This window comes from Gorilla gorilla, chromosome 1 (genome assembly GCF_029281585.2).
Source record: "Gorilla gorilla gorilla isolate KB3781 chromosome 1, NHGRI_mGorGor1-v2.1_pri, whole genome shotgun sequence".
Classification (NCBI taxonomy): domain Eukaryota; kingdom Metazoa; phylum Chordata; class Mammalia; order Primates; family Hominidae; genus Gorilla; species Gorilla gorilla.
Window position 1 is genome coordinate 54,311,682 of NC_073224.2, and position 16,035 is coordinate 54,327,716.

The 16,035-nt window shown below is 40.6% G+C and overlaps 1 protein-coding gene and 1 pseudogene across 13 annotated transcripts in view; both read right to left on the reverse strand.

Moving 5' to 3' along the window:
• The window catches only part of PPP1R12B (protein phosphatase 1 regulatory subunit 12B), a 237,926-nt gene that overhangs the window by 135,888 nt on the left and 86,003 nt on the right, over nt 1-16,035 (reverse strand). For 8 of the 13 annotated variants that reach the window (XR_008673551.2, XM_019028839.4, XM_019028834.4 and 5 more), the window contains 6 exons: nt 15,801-15,913; nt 12,568-12,771; nt 9,792-9,874; nt 8,031-8,156; nt 5,370-5,552; nt 1,456-1,638 (listed from right to left, as the gene is read on the reverse strand). Coding sequence is in view for 10 of the 13 variants with exons in the window: in XM_019028839.4 (XP_018884384.3) it covers nt 1,456-1,638; nt 5,370-5,552; nt 8,031-8,156; nt 9,792-9,874; nt 12,568-12,771; nt 15,801-15,913 (892 nt within the window). In the remaining 3 variants the exon portion in view is untranslated. Of the gene's footprint in view, nt 1-1,455; nt 1,639-2,036; nt 2,585-5,369; nt 5,553-7,475; nt 7,517-8,030; nt 8,157-9,791; nt 9,875-12,567; nt 12,772-15,800; nt 15,914-16,035 lie in introns of those variants that run through there. The other 5 variants (XM_019028846.4, XM_019028845.4, XR_010135054.1 and 2 more) reach the window with 4 other exon arrangements.
• On the reverse strand, nt 9,881-12,540 carry LOC101134049 (peptidyl-prolyl cis-trans isomerase FKBP8-like; annotated as a pseudogene).

The following is a 16,035-nucleotide window of genomic DNA, read 5'->3' on the forward strand; positions in this document are numbered from 1 at the left end:
TCTTAATACACACAAATATAAAAGCTCATTCCTTTGGATATTCAAAATAATATGAAGTCAAACTGAAATCTAAATTTTGATAAGATTTCACCTGGTCTAATCTTAACAAGGGATAATTATAGCCTTAGTCTTTAAGTACAATTTGAAACTCCCAAATGCAGTACATTCTATTTTTAATACTTCCTCAAGTAGGAGAAAATGACCCATTCTTGCTCGGTCACATTTTCTAATGTTTCTCTTAACGCTGGCAATCAAAAAGTTTTTCTTAGCTTCTACCTTAAATCTCTTGTATGTCAATTCACAATATTCTCTCATAACTTCTCTCTAAAGAAATTACAGAATATCTAGTCACTATTCTTCTACCATATCATCACATATTATTCATTTCTTTTTCTGGTATTCTTCTCAAATTAATCAAAAGTTTATATACTAGTTCTATTTCTTTGAGCCTTGTGTCATACTGTTTCCTTTCTTTGCTGCCAGAGAAGTCAACGTAGACTATCCATAAAAAAACAAAAGATCCTTCTCTCTGCTTCACAGGTTCTCCATTACAAAATGGTGAAATAATGCCTAACAATTGTCTCTATCACAAGACAAACAGAAAAAAGATATGCTTAAATCCATAACAACAGCCGGGCGCGGTGGCTCACGCCTGTAATCCCAGCACATTGGGAGGCCGAGGCGGGCAGATCACGAGGTCAGGACATCAAGACCATCCTGGCTAACATGGTGAAACCCCATCTCTACTAAAAATACAAAAAACTAGCCGGGCGTGGTGGCAGGTAGCTGTAGTCCCAGCTACTCGGGAGGCTGAGGAATGAGAATGGCATGAACTCGGGAGGCGGAGCCCGCAGTGAGCCGAGATCGCGCCACTGCACTCCAGCCTGGGCGACAGAGCAAGACTCCGTCTCAAAAAAATAAAAATAAATAAATAAATCAATCCATAATGGCGTTAAGTGTCTATGCTAAATAATCATAAATAATTGAGTCACCAAAAACTCACTGCTCAGAGACAAAATACAGAACAGTAATATAAAGATATATTTTCAGACTGGGCACAGTGGCTCAGGCCTGTAATCCCAGCACTTTGAGAGGCCGAGGTGGATAGATCATGAGGTCAGGAGATTGAGACCATCCTGGCTAACATAGTGAAACCCCGTCTCTACTAAAAATACAAAAAAATTAGCCAGGTGGGGTGACACACGCCTGCAGTCCCAGCTACTCAAGAGGCTGACGCAGGAGAATCGCTTGAACCCGGGAGGAGGAGGTTGCAGTGAGCCAAGATGGCACCACTGCACTCTAGCCTGGGCGACAGAGTGAGGTTCTGTCTCAAAAAAAAAAAAAAAGACATATTTTCATAAATGTATTTGAAATTGGGAAAAACGCTTTATGCCCATTCCTTTATCGTCTACCTCAAAGCAGAGCCCCACAAATGAAATCAGTAACTCAACATACCTCCTCTTCTCCCTGGCTTCCACAGAGGAATCTGTTCCAGTAATGGAGAGCACAGGAGTAGCTGTAACCCCATTGGCAGTGCTAGGCAGAGGGCGATTGGTGATCACACAGAGCGGGGTGCTAGAAGAGACATCGTCTGCTGTTTTCTCTGCTGTCGTGTCGGCCTGGGATTTGTGAGGAGTCCTGAAATTTAAAAAGATACAAGCAAAAAGGAAATGGTTAGGCATGCTATACAACAAAGCACTGGCACAGAGACAGAAGGATTAAAGAGTGGTTCATCTAGGAAATCTCGCTCTGATTTTGTTTGTTGGTTTCTTAATTTTGAGCTCTTACAGCTTGGAATAGTATAATTACATGTTTAGTCTGACATCCTTTGCCTGAGGAGTCACATTTTATCAGACTTGTATGTGTATGTGTGTGCCTGAGATTTCGTTTTAACAAAAATCATTAGCTATGGCACAAGGCAAGATAGTGACATATGCAAGAGTGTTTTAAATGACTCCCCAGTAGCACCTGGTCTCCGCACATGCACACGGAGACAGGGCCTCTCTACACAAGAAAAAGACATTAAAGTCACTTACAATATTAGTCTCCACCTGTTCCTTAATTCTTGGCAGTGGGAGTCTTTGTGGTAGTCCTCAGCCTAGATTTGATGACCATCTTCTTGGATTATCCAGAGACAACTGATACTCTACAGTCTCAGTATGCTTAGTTCTCCCTCACCTAATTCAGCAACTGCTCTCTCTTTCCATTTAACCAAATGCCTAATTGTCTATATTCATAACTGCAAAAGTGAGAAACTGAAACAAAAACCAAACCGGATTCTATAAGTATCCTTAACCACAGACTTTTCAACAGCAAGCTGTATAATTAAACTCATTTACATGAAAACAAGATCTTTGTTTCTTAATGAAGAGTTGGGAGCAACCATTGGCTCTCCACCCAAAAAGCTATCATTTGTGATGTCACAGCTGTTGCTGGGGTAACAGAGGTCCAAAACTGATACAGAGATGGAGAAAGCAATGAAAAGCACAAACATTAAAAATCTATTTTTTTCACCTACTCACAATTATTAGCAGAAATGTTCACGGGTAGCTCTAAGCTTAGTTCCAAATAATCAAATTACAAGCTTGAAAAAAAATAATAAAAACATAAAAATATAAATATGGTACCTAGATACAAACATAAAGGCAGAATATTTTAAAAGATACATGTAATATTTAAAAAACACATGCTACTTCTCCAGAAGCAATTAATGACTAAGAAAAAAGGTGAAATTTTATAGTCTTTTTTAACAAAAAAAGGCAAAAAAATTCCTCAGACTTACAAGATACGAATCTATAGGAAGTACTAATAAAATTAGCCAGACACACAGCTATAAAAAATTACACTTAACCAAACCTTACCTGAAGTTCTTTTTAGGTTAATACCATGTTTTGGTCTCACTGTAATTTCTTATGCTTTTGAAATGCCAAGGATTTGATTTTATTAAATTACATAATAGGACTTTTACTATTATTTTGAAATGCAGTGTAATTTTACAAGTAGATTGTTAGAATAAGAACAGCCCTAGAGCAGAGATCAGAGGATATGCAATGGAGTAGAATAAATATGGGCTTTGGAAACACAACATTTGCTTAAATGTAGACTCTCTGATCTCTTCTTCATTGATAAAATAGAGATAGTGGCACCTTAAAATACAGGGTTCTTCTAATGATTAAATAAAATAATGTCTGCAGGACACCTAAAATAGTACCCAGAATAAAATATAAACTCAGCAGATACAAACAGTGACAAAATAGATAAGAGCTTTGAAATGTACAAATCTGAGTTCAAATCCTATCTCAGTCCCTCACTAGCTGTGTGACCTTGGGCAGATGATTAACCTTTTGGTCTGAGTTTCCTCATCTATAAAATAATACTTCATATAATAGGGGGCTCATTATAAGAGAATAGATGATATATGTATGCATGAGACAGCTAGTTGTCTAACCCATATCCATTGTCCCTTTCTTCTTTATGAACTGAATCCCTATATCATTGAGGGCAGCAATATACCTAGTTAAAAGTCCACACTTCTCAAAGTCTCCTGGCCACTAGAGGTATCCAATGAGACATATGCAGACAACTAGCACTTCTGGGAAAATTCTCAGTTCAGAAGCATTTTTTCTTTGTCTGCTTCCTTCTTTCCTCTTCCTTCTTCCCTAGAGTACAGCCATGATAGCTATAGCTTCAGCAGTTATTCTGCACCATCAGGCAACCCATGGAAATGGCAGCCATGATGCAAGAACTGTGGAGCGAAAGAACCTGGATCCTTTAATGACTGTGGAGCTACTAAGCCAGCTCTGCATATTTCTGGACTTTCTTAAGTGCAAGAAAAAAAAAAAAACCTTTATCTTATTTAAGCCACTACTATTTAGATTTATCGTTACATATGAGCAAACTAAATCCCAGTATAATAGCCAACCAAATGCCTGTCACATAATGGGATCCAACAAATGGCAGCTGTAATTATTTTCTCTCAGTTGCAGCTCTTAATAGTTATAGTAATAGCAATATAGTATTATTATATAATATATATTATATATTTGTAAAATATAGTAATACGGCCGGGTGCAGTGGCTCTTGCCTGTAATCCTAGCACTTTGGGAGGCCGAAGTGGGCGGATCATGAGGTCAGGAGATAGAGATCATCCTCATCCTGGATAACACAGTGAAACCCCGTCTCTACTAAAAATACAAAAAATTAGCCGGGTATGGTGGCATGCGCCTGTAGTCCCAGCTACTAGGGAGGCTGAGGCAGGAGAATCGCTCGAGCCCGGGAGGTGAAGGTTGCAGTCAGCCAAGATTGCACCACTGCACTCCAGCCTGGGTGACAGAGCGAGACTCCATCTCAAAAAAAAAAAAAAAAAAATATATATATATATATATATATATATATATAGTAATAATAACCTCTCTCTGTTTGTTTCTTCAGCTATGGTGATAATAGTTAACATGTCTATGCAACTGGATTATTATAAGGACCTAATAAATTTACCCATAATTATACAGTATTATTATTAATAATCCATCATAAACCCTTCCCTCCTGGCTGAATTAATGATCACCGCTTATTTTAGGGAAAGAAATCTAGTAAACTGACAAATGTCAATCAAGCTCCATCACTGGTGTTCCTGCAACAACACTATCATTAAGATTTTTTTCATTTTCTTTATCAGTTATAGACAGACCCAAAAAAAAGAGACCCTTTGCCACCACACATAAAAGATTAAAAGCCACAGTTAAAACTACAGCTAAAGTCCTAATGTACTTTCACAATAACATTCTACCATGCTATCCCTTAGATGAACTAGAAACCAAGAAGATACTGCCCCCACAACACAGTTTAGACAAACACAAATCTGTCCCTTCTCACAATGTTTCCAGCAAAATACTCTCATTGGCTGGGAGTTTTCAGAAGGTTATCATAGGCTTTTGGAAAATGAGTTAGCTTTCTTTCTGATTTGGGTTTGCATGTCATTTAAAAGACTAAATACAAGAGATTCCTATTATAATTACTGGAAAATTAATAGAAGTAAAATATGAAAATATTTTCAATATTTAATTTACCACAATAGTATGATCCTTAAATTGTAATCACAACTGGTTAGGTTGTTGAGGGATGAAATCAGTCATATTAAGCTGATGTCCAAACACCAAGTACAATTATACATACCCTTTGATTATTCAATATGCAACTGTTGACTGGTTAATACAAGTCAAAGCAAAAGCATCTTCATTAAATTCAGACATTTTCTCAGGAATTCTAACTTGTTTTTATAGTGATAAAGTCTCTTTGGTTCAAATTTCATATGTGTTTTCAGAGCCATTAACTTTGATGAATGCAACTCAAATGGCTTCAAGAAGCCTTACCTGCCATGATGTACAGATGCAGTAGTGTTTGCACTGATTGGTGCAGGGCAAGAAGAGGCAGGTTGCCACTGGCTGCCCCGAGAGGTAGATGAACCAATGGTAATGGGTGAGGTAGCAGGAGATGAATTGCGATTGGCTGAAATGTAGGGACTTGTGGGGTCACTACTTCTACCAAATGAAGCACTGCAAAACAGCACACAGTCACTTTCTTCAGGACATGCTGCTCACCCACCATTTCCCAGCACCACCTTCCCACCCAGATTGTGCACTTGAAACGAATATAGACCAAAGAAAGGGTATGACAACTGGGAAGTGAAGTGATCAACTCCAGCTAGAGCTGAGTCACTGGCAGCAAGCAGGCAATCATCCAAAAGAATGAAGGAATCATCACTCTTTGAAGGATGGTCTTTTTGGTCAATCATCCAAAAGACTGAAGGAACGTGGAGGAAGAGAGATGATACTGAATGAGGGAAAGCAGGAAAGTAGAATATATGATAAGAGGAGAGGCTAAGAAAGGGAATAATAGGAAAAAGGATAATTTTATTAGAAAAAAGTAATTCCCAACAAACCCAAGGCAAATAATCATGCAACCCCAAATGTCTACCTGATACAGAATTAGCACTGCAAAAGCAAAAGTAAGACCAGAGAATTTGGAGAGGTTGTGGAGCAGAGATTTAAAATTTTAAAGTGGAAAAGAGTAAAGAAGCTCTGTGAAAAAAAATGACTTTGAGAACTGCAGTTATTCAGCCTAAAGCAAAATTGTCTCTGGAAGGATTTAAAGTTTTAAGTCTAGAAAGTAATACTGTATGAGCAATAAAGGGCAACTTGTATTTGTTTCAATTGAAGACAGGTAAGAACCACCTCAATTGCAGGAAAAAATTATTTGGGTTCAAATTTCAAAAATACTTCTTGACTATAATAGAAATGAGACACTTGAGGAGATAACCAAAAAAAGCTATAAAGCCTTCCTTGGAAAAGAGGTATTTTAATATGGGCCATATGAAAGGAATTTCTGCCTATACACAAGAGATGAATCCTCATTCTCATTTTCAAAGATGAAAATGGAATGTATATGAAGGTTTGGCATAGCTGGGAAATGACAAATTTCTCCTTACACTTGCTCTTTTAAATGGTGATGGCATATGATTCTTTCCTTTTAAAAAGATCATAAGATGGGTTTTTATAAAATCGAAAAATGCTTTAGGGTTACAGGAGAAAAGCTTTGGAAATCCAAGATATGAAGCAAGTTGTACATCTTTTCCTCAAAAAGTGCTCATATCATTAAGCATGCTTTTGATCTTAAATAGAAGCAGCCTGTCCCTTCACTGTTCACTGTAACTCTGCCAAACTACATCTATCAAACCAAATGCCTCTCAACCCATTTGCTGATTATTTGGATCACAAAAATCAACAACCTCACCACAGAATAACTCCATGCCTGGAAATTAAATGGCAGCTTTCTCCCTTCCCTTGATCTAGAACATTATTTTCTTAGAAAAGTTTTCTTGATCTTGGATTCAACTATAATGAATAATAATGCATCCAGGAAGACCAAGGCCTTAGCCATTAAGACAAATAGGTGATAGCCTCATAAAGCAAGAAACACCTCTTTTGTGTAATAAAGCACCAGTGAGATCATCAAACTTTCATACTTCCAAAGTTGAGCCCTTTCTTATAGAATGTATCTACAGAACTGAAGAACATTAAAAGGCAACAGTGACTGTTTGTTTTCTAGCTATTTCCCATGTTTCAACAATAACTAGTTGACAAGTCTTTCTGTCAAGTGGAAATAAGTGTTGATTCCAAAGAGTTAATGTGTTCATCTAGTCTAGGCCAGGGCCTGTTTCTAAGGTAGCCAACCAATCATCTAAAAAACCTAATGATGAAGGCTATGGTGTGAGAAGACAGTGGAAGTGAAGAAAGAATTCAAAGTAAGCAATAAAAAACAGATTCTTCCACATTAGCAGCAGAGTTCAAATTAAAATATTAAGTATTTTTGTAGCTTAATGGCTTTGGCAAAGGTGCTTGGTTTGCTGGCTAGTATGTGGCAAAGAAAATAATTGCAGAAAAGGGAATACAGATGAGAAAAGAAGGAAACCCATGTACCTTCTCTGCACCAAACTTGCGAGTTTCACATCTTGATGGATCTGAGGGCCATTAAAGTCATAAGAAAAAAAACAACTCAAGTCCCTAAATTAACAGGCTTCAGTATGAAACTTCTTTAATGCAATAGAAAACTGTCCCCATTTCCCACCCCCCACCACTTTATAGTGTCCCTCCCTTCCTCCCCCCAAAAATAGCACATGGGATGAGAACTACTCTGTTTCAGATAAGGAGAACCAGCTACTGGACAAGGATAACTTAAATTCAGTCTTGCCCAGAGATTACTGAAAGCCACTTCTGATTGAAAATTTTAATAGGATGGAGAGGATAAAGTATAAAGCCAGGTCTGTAGTGAGAATCTGAAATTAGCTTACTTTAATTCAATTACTAAGATAATAAATTTTAAATTATTCAAGATGTTAATTCTAAGAAACCTGAAAGTAATTCATTTTGATTCATTTCTGCGGTGTTAATTGGACATAAAAAGGCATGCAATCATTACCCATTTCCCATGGCTAGAGTGAAAGAAACATCTCCCACCCCCTTTGAGCCTGGTACCTTTTCAAGTAAGTTGATACATAGGTGGAGGGAGCAATTGTCTGTGGGATTTCATTTCCTTTTGCTTCATCCCTCCATAGCTGCCGGGTATAGGAGCCACTCCTCACTAGATTAACAGCTGATTCTCTGTAGAAGCATGAAAGGAAAAAAAACAATGATTCCTACCACCAGTTTTTGTCCATGATACAATGCAGAGAGAGAAGAGCCAGACAGGCAAACTATAACATGGCTAATAGACACATTCTTCAGGTGATTCTGTTTTATATACCAGTTTTCTGTACAGAAGAGAAGTATTACTGCCTGCTTTTTTTTTATCAACTTTGAACCAATTAATTTCAACAGGTACCAAATTCCTCATGTCAAAGGTCTCTAACCCTTTTGTAATAAGAAGTCACTTTTGATCCTCACTTAAAAAGTGCTTTGCAGCTGGGCATAGTGACTCACATCTATAATTCCAGCACTTTGGGAGGTCAGGAGTTCAAAACCAGCCTGGCCAACATGGCGAAACCCCATCTCTACTAAAAATACAAAAAAATTAGCGAGGCATGGTGGCACATGCCTGTACTCGGGAGGCTGAGGCACGAGAATCGCTTGAACCCAGGAGGCAGAGGCTACAATGAGCCAAGATCGTGCCACTGCACTCCAGCCTGGGCGACAGAGTGAGACTTTGTCTCAAAAAAAAAATAAAGAAAAAAGTGTGTTGCAATCAGTCTTAGTAGCACGTGGCTTTTAAGTTAAGCAGAGAAGGAAATGATGGGGGAAGATGAAGAAGTCTGTTACCGAGAAAAAAGGTTACTACAGAAGGGGAAAGGGAAAGAAGACTTGCTGGAAGCCTCTTTAGCATTATAAATGAAAAGGTATCCAGGAAAGTGCTGTACTAGGATTTTTGATCCACAATTGATAACTCAGGGTCTTTGTTGCAAAACCTATAGGTTTCCGTGCTTCACAAGGTTCTCTAGAACAATCCTTCTCAAACTTTAATGTGTATTAATATTTGAATCACCTAGGGAATTTCGTTAGAATGCAGATTCTAATTCAGTAGATCTGGAGTAGGGCCTGAGATTCTGGAGTCCTAACATGCACCCAGGCCAGGAGCAGTGGCTCACACCTACAATCCCAGCACTTTGGGAGGGCAAGTCAGGAGGACCACTCAAGGTCTGGAGTTTGAGACCATCCTGGGAAACATAGCAAAACCCTGCTTCTATTAAAAAAAATTTTTTTTTAATAAAAATAAAATGTACCCGGGTGATGCCAATACCGCTGGCTAAGGTTTGAGATCCCATTTTGCCCTGAGATGCAGCAATACTTCAAAATCCCTATATTTATTTTAACTAATTAGGAAGACTTTAATTTTACCTTCTGACAAATTAAAAGTTGGTCAATTTAATTAAATAACATTATTTTAGTGTTTACTACATGTTAGGCACTATGCTAGGAACTAGGGGTCCTTGAGAAACCAGACAGACACAGACCCTACCTTTACAGAGCCTGCTGGTAGAATAAAACTAATGCACGTGTGGAAAAATCAGGGAAGACTTCCTAAAGAAAGTAATGTCTAACCTGGAGTTAGAATTTGAAAAATAAAGAACTAGCAAAACAAGGATATAAGAGTTGAGAGGTGTTCTAAGCAGAAGGAACAAACAATCCATAATGTGGTAAGGACACCTGAGGGAAAAATGCAGAAGAGTAATGCCCAGGAGATGACTATGTCCAGTAGACCTAAGAGGATGAGGACCATCTTTTGGCTGGTTTTAGGATTACCTGTTCTCCTTTTCTTCAATATCACTTGTGCTGTTGAGCTTCCTGGGTGCTAGTGAACTAATATAGCTTTTGTTTTCTCTCTCCTGTAAAATAAAAACAAGTAAAGCACAAGAAAGGTACAATACTGGCACAGCATAAAACATTTTGAGTAAAAAAGCAGAACTTAATATACCTATATAATCTTATTTCTGGATCCAACACTAATTCTATTTTGAGTGGTATTTACAAAAGGTTAGCTTTCAAAAGCTTATTCCTAACTTTCTTCCATTAAAAAACAGTATGAAGGGAAATAATTCTCATGGGAAAGTCAGGATGAGTAAATAAAGAAAACAGCAGCACAAATTATGCAAAGCAGCACCTCTGTCAAGAGAGGAGGAAAGCCTTTGAAGAGCCACAAACAGAAAGCTCCACTCTAATATTCTTGATGAAATAAGATTTATGTAGTCCCCAATAGTCCCCAGTACATCTTTTCCTTGAAATACAGCTTCCTTAGGAATATGTACAATAGTATGCTGCAGAGTTAATTCAACCAATATGCCTTATCTTTTTCAGTAGTCTCCAGAGATATAAAGCAAGAGGACTGTGATTACAGGGAAGATGTGACCCCAGAGAAAAGCACAAAGAGAGTCCTATAAAATCTGGAACTAAAAAGTGAAGAAAATAAAAATTTACTAATCTTGAATGAATACACAAACTATGTGTGAAGTTAGCCTAACCATATTTTCCATATTAATGAAAGAATGACAAGTTAAAAATTTTTTTTTCTAAGTACTAATTTGCCTGAGCTTAATTTGGACTCAAAGCCCAGAGAACCTCTTAGGCCATACTGAATTTTTTTTTTTTTTTTTTTTTTTTTTGCAGGGTAGGAGGCTTTATTACACTGTGGCGGGAAGTGAGCCTAGACAGTGTGGGGCAAGCAGGGCAGGAGGGGCCGTCCCCAAACCTGTTGAGGAGAAACTGAGGCTTGCCCCATTGGAGACTTAGCCCAGCAGGAGAAGGGGAGTTGGGGGGAAAGTGGGTCTGAAGGAATGAGGTCCCCCTCACTCTGCGCATTCCTCCTAGAGGGCCTCAGTCCCTCCTGCTGGCTGGGCTGCACAACCCCCAGTCCTTGCTGCCTCCAACTTGGAGGAGGGGGCCGGACCAGGAAGGGCAGTGGACAGGGAGCCTGGGGGAGTTAGGGAGCACAGGGCAGGGTCCATGGTGTACAGAGGGGGTGGCGGCCACCTGGGTGGTCAGTTCCTGGCAGGAGTGACCACAGAGAGCACCACAACCCCCAAGGCAACAGCAGTCGCCCCAAACAGCCACTTCCATGGGCTGGACCAGGCACCCTTGCCGGGGCACTTGGCGGGCAGCCGGCTGGGGTTGCCCAACATTTTCCAGTACAGGGCAGTCTCCGTGCTCCGCTGTGCTGCGTGCTTCTTCACCAGCTTCGAGAGCTCTGCGTGGATCGTCTTGTTGGAAGGTTCCAGCTTCAGGGCTGCCCTCAGGATGGAGATGGCCTCACTGTACTCGCCCTGCTGGGCCAGTATCTTGCCTTTGTGGAGGACAGCCTTGATGTTGTCTGGATGGTGCTCCAACGAGGCTGCAGGAGCTCAGGGCTGCGCAGTAGTGGTCGAGCTTCAGCTGCGAGGCCGCCAGGTTGTTCAGACACTTCACCTTCAACTACAGGAGCTGCTCCTCCTCCTCGAATGTCATGTCCACTTTGGCGCTGGAGGTGATGGTCTTGATGGCAAGGTCATAGGAGTTGGCGGCCAGGATGAAGTCCGCCCACTGATAGTGAGCACTGCCGCACTCCCGCTTCTGGTTGGCCAGGGCCATGCGCTCCTGCCCTGTAAGCATCTCCAGGTCAGGCCAGTCCACGGCCGTCTTCGGGGTCACCTCCAAGCACAGGGCCGCGTGCGGTGGATATATGGGCTCCTGCCCTGGGGGCTATAGCAGTAGATGGAGTCAGCAGTGACCACGGCCATCTCCCCCACGTCGGTGAGTTAGACACTAAGATCCAGGGCCTGGATGACGTCACAGTTGTTCAAGGTGAACACCAGCTCCCACATGCCGTTCTCTCACGACGTCTGCAAAATGCACGGTAACCACCTGGCACTTGACTGGGTGGCTCGAATCCGGCGGCCCTGGGACAAGCGTCTTCTTCCTCAACAGCTGCTTCTGGGGCCAGGGACGGGGCGGGCTCAGGCTCCATGGCAGCGAGGAACTCTAGGGCCAAGGTCCTAGGCTGTTCAGCCTCTTCCACCAGGGGCTGTCCCATGCCCACCCTCCAGCGGGGTCAGCTCTCTCAGGTCATCTTCCTCCTCCTCTTCCTCCTCGCCCTCTGCATCCTCCACCCCATCCAGCACCTCGAAGTCCTCAAGTGGTGGGACCCTGGCAGGAGGCGGGGGCAGAGGGCTTAGAGGGTTCAGCACACGAAGCCATGCTGCTGGGGGGACGGGAATTGGCCCTCTGGCTCCAGGACCCCCCTCCGCCATACTGAAATTTTTATGTTTCTGATCCATTTTTTGCTTTAGGTAAGGGGGCAAGGAAGATTGAACAAACCAAAAGGAAAAGCTATTTTTAAAGCTTTTTTTTTTCTTTTTTGGTCAAGCAAACAATAGCAAGCAAATAGCTACTTGAATAAACTATCAGTGTGCCTCTCTCCCTTTAAAGACTTTGCATTTCCAAAATCAACTTAAGGACTAGAAAATATTTTCATTTGTTCCTAAGATTGAATTTTCATGGAAAAAAAAAAAACTGCCTTGGAATTCCCCTATACCCTCCCAAACTGCACCTTATCTTTGTTGTCTAGTAGAGCAGAAATCCGAGGGCTTGAAGAGGAGCGGTAGATGGAAGAGCCTCGGTCCCTTATAGGTTCCCTGGAATTGGCCACCTCACTCAGCATGTTGTGGCTGCCAGTTTTTCTCAGTCCCAATCTCCATGAAGAAGGAGATTCATCTTTGGGCTCTTCTGGCTTGTTAAAAAGGCCAGAAGAGAACTATGAGAGAAGCAAATAAAAGAAATGAAAAATAAAGGCTCTGATGATTCTTTCTCAGCCTATTTGCCTTTTCCACACTTAACTAAGTTCAGCGAGGCAACATAAGGTAACTAAGAAGAACAAATACATGGCAGTCTTTCTGCCAATCTTCCCTCCCTCACCCGGCAAAAGCTAATAACCTCTCCAGGCTCTTTCTTCCTAAACCAAAAATAGCCTTGGATTCTTCACACAGTGCTCCTACCTGACAGAGTTGTTCAGAGAAATTTGCTATCTCTGTGCAATTAATAATGACCTGGAACACCAGGAGATTGTATTCTAGTAATATACCTTCTTCTAACTCACCGTGGAACTGAATATAAGATACTTTACTTCTCTAGGTCTCAACATGCTCACCTGTAAAATGACGATAATGAGCTTAATCCCTCCTTATAATATGTGGAGACTGGAAAAAATGAGACCAGCGAATTTATCTTTTATTTTTATTTTTTTGAAGTAGGGTCTCACTCTTGTCACCCAGGCTGGAGTGCAGTGGCCTAATCAGAGTTCACTGCATCCTTGACCTCCTGCGCCCAAGCAATCCTCCCCCTCAGCCCACCGAGTAGCTGGGACTATCAGCATGTACCACCATGCCCGGTTAATTTTCTCTAAATTTTAGTAGAGACAAGGTCTCCCTATGTTGCCCAGGCTGGTCTCAAAGTCCTAAACTCGAGCAATCCTCGCACCTCAGCCTCCCAAAGTGCTGTGATTACAGGCATGAACCCATGCCCTGCCAGGAATGAGCTAATTTATAAATACATTTTAAGGTACTATGATACAGTGATTTAACACTGATAAAAATTCTAGACGCCACTCCACTCAAATTCTAACTGCTAATTTCAAGAAAATTTATTTGATCTAGAGTAGCAGTTTAGAGAGCTTTAGATTTCACTGACCAGCAAAAAAAAACAAACTAGAGGTCAAAGGGTTGCTATCTTTTTATCTTTTAAATATAATTTTGACAAAAGAAAACAACATTCTGAAAGATGTTTTCTTTTTGAACAACTCATCATTACCACAATTTTGTTAAAAATGAAATTTTAATATCAGAAAAGAAAGCTTTATGGAAAGCTTACATTGTCCTTAATTATCTCATTTTGCCATAAACTAGGGAAACATCATAGACCAGCATTAGGCCAAGGACCAGTTTGGGGTACAGCTAGTCTTTGGAACACAAGCCAACAGACCCTTCCTGAGGTCCAGGACCTTTTCAAGAAGACTTAAGCCTTTCTTCCAATATCAGGCTACCTTTACTGCCAGATACAGTGAAAATAAATAAAAATATTAAATCACTCATCTCCAACTCACATATAGATTTTCTCTTTTCATCAGTCATCTGAATGTACACATTTATTTACCCCTTCCAGCTTTAGGGGTTCAATAATGTCAGCTTTTTACAAGCTACTCTGATTCTAAGGGGGAAAATGCCTTCCTCAGCATCATTTTAGCAAAGTAGAATGTGTGTGTGTGTTGTTGTTGTTGTTGTTGTTTTTGAGACACGGTCTCACTCTGTTGCCCAGGCTGGAGTGCAATGGTGCAATCACAGCTCACTACAGCCTTGACCTCCTGGGCTCAAGTGATCCTCCCACCTCGGCCTCCCAGTCCCAAGTCGCTGGGACTACAGGTGTGTGCCACCATGCCTGGCTAATGTTTTTATTGTTTGTAAAGATAGGGTTTTCCCATGTTGCCCAAGCTACTAGTCTCAAACTCCTGGGCTCAAGTGATTTGCCCACCTTGGCCTCCCAAAGTGCTGAGATTATAGGTGTGAGCCACTGCACCCTGTCTAATTTAGTATTTTTCTATTGAAAAAAGTAGGAAGTCTAGGCATCCTTAGAGGCAGTGGCAGTATATGAGGTACACCAAAATGACTGAATATGAGTGAGAATTACATTTATTCAAAGCCTCTTTAATTATTCACAGTGATGCTTTTAGGGATAAATAAGTAGCCAGGCCTTTGTTCTCTCATTTCCACAAGAATACCACAAGCCCATCTTTCCAATTCATGAAGTGCTAAGAAGATCATTAAGTTCATACCTATATAACCACAGAGCTTTTTCAACAGCTTCATTCCAAAGAACTCAAATCAATTCTTAACCTCAAAATGACTTTTATACTTTGTAGAGCAGGGTCATCATTCAACTCACTCTCACTGACTAGAAGCCTACAGATTCTCAGAGGCCTGCACAAAGTTACAGAAGGAGGGGCCTCTGGTATTTCAACAAGTTATTTCTACCTCTGCCCTTTACTCATCATAAGATATAAAGACTTTACTCATGAAAGTCTTAAAGGAGAAAGAGAAAAAGGAGAATAATCACCAAAACAATGAATGCTGGATGCTAGATATCTTCTAGCCCAGTCCACACTTTACATGTAGGCATCTTAACTTCAGATACAAAGAAAATAGGCAAATGACAAAATCTCTTTGGTCTCAGACTACTCTATCTTATGTTATCTTAACACACGGTAGCCAAATTTGTTTGGTAATAATCTTATAGATTTTTGGGGGCAATGTTATGGGTTGAATGTTTGTGTCCTCCCAAAATTCATATATTGAAGCACTAATTCCCAATGTGACTATATTTGGAGATAAGGGTCTGTGAGGAGTGATGAAGGTTAAATGAGGTTAATAGGGTGGGGCCCTAATCTGATAGGGCTGGTTACCTTATAAGAAGAGAAAGAGACACCAGAGCTCCTTCTCTCTGCCATGTTAGGACATGGCGAGAAGGTGGTTATATTCATGTCAAGAAAGAGGGCCCTCACCAGGAACTGAACTGGCTGGTACCTTGATCTGAGACTTCCCAGCCTCCAGAACTGTGAGAAATAAATGTCTGTTGTTTAAGCCACCCAGCCTGTGTTTTTTGTTATGGGAGCAGATTATGACAGGAAAAATGTATTTTTATTATTTTGCAAGAATGTACCTTTAAGGCCTTTCTAGATGTGTGCTACTGCAGTAGGGTGAAATCTAATTCCCAAATTAAGTAAAAAGTACTCACCCTCCTAGCAGAAGAGGCAGAGAAGGTATTTTGAGCTGGTGCTGGTATCTGCTCTGTGATACTACTCTTGCTTTCAGAGTTGGAATGATTGACAAAGGCTTCTGGCTTTTTATCTGTTATTTAAGACAAGAGAATTAACAAGTACTAGTATAAAAATCTTATCTTTGTGTCTATGTCCTTTTCTGCTAATAGAAAAGATTTGCCCATTATCAAAACAGATTATTAAGGCCCTGTA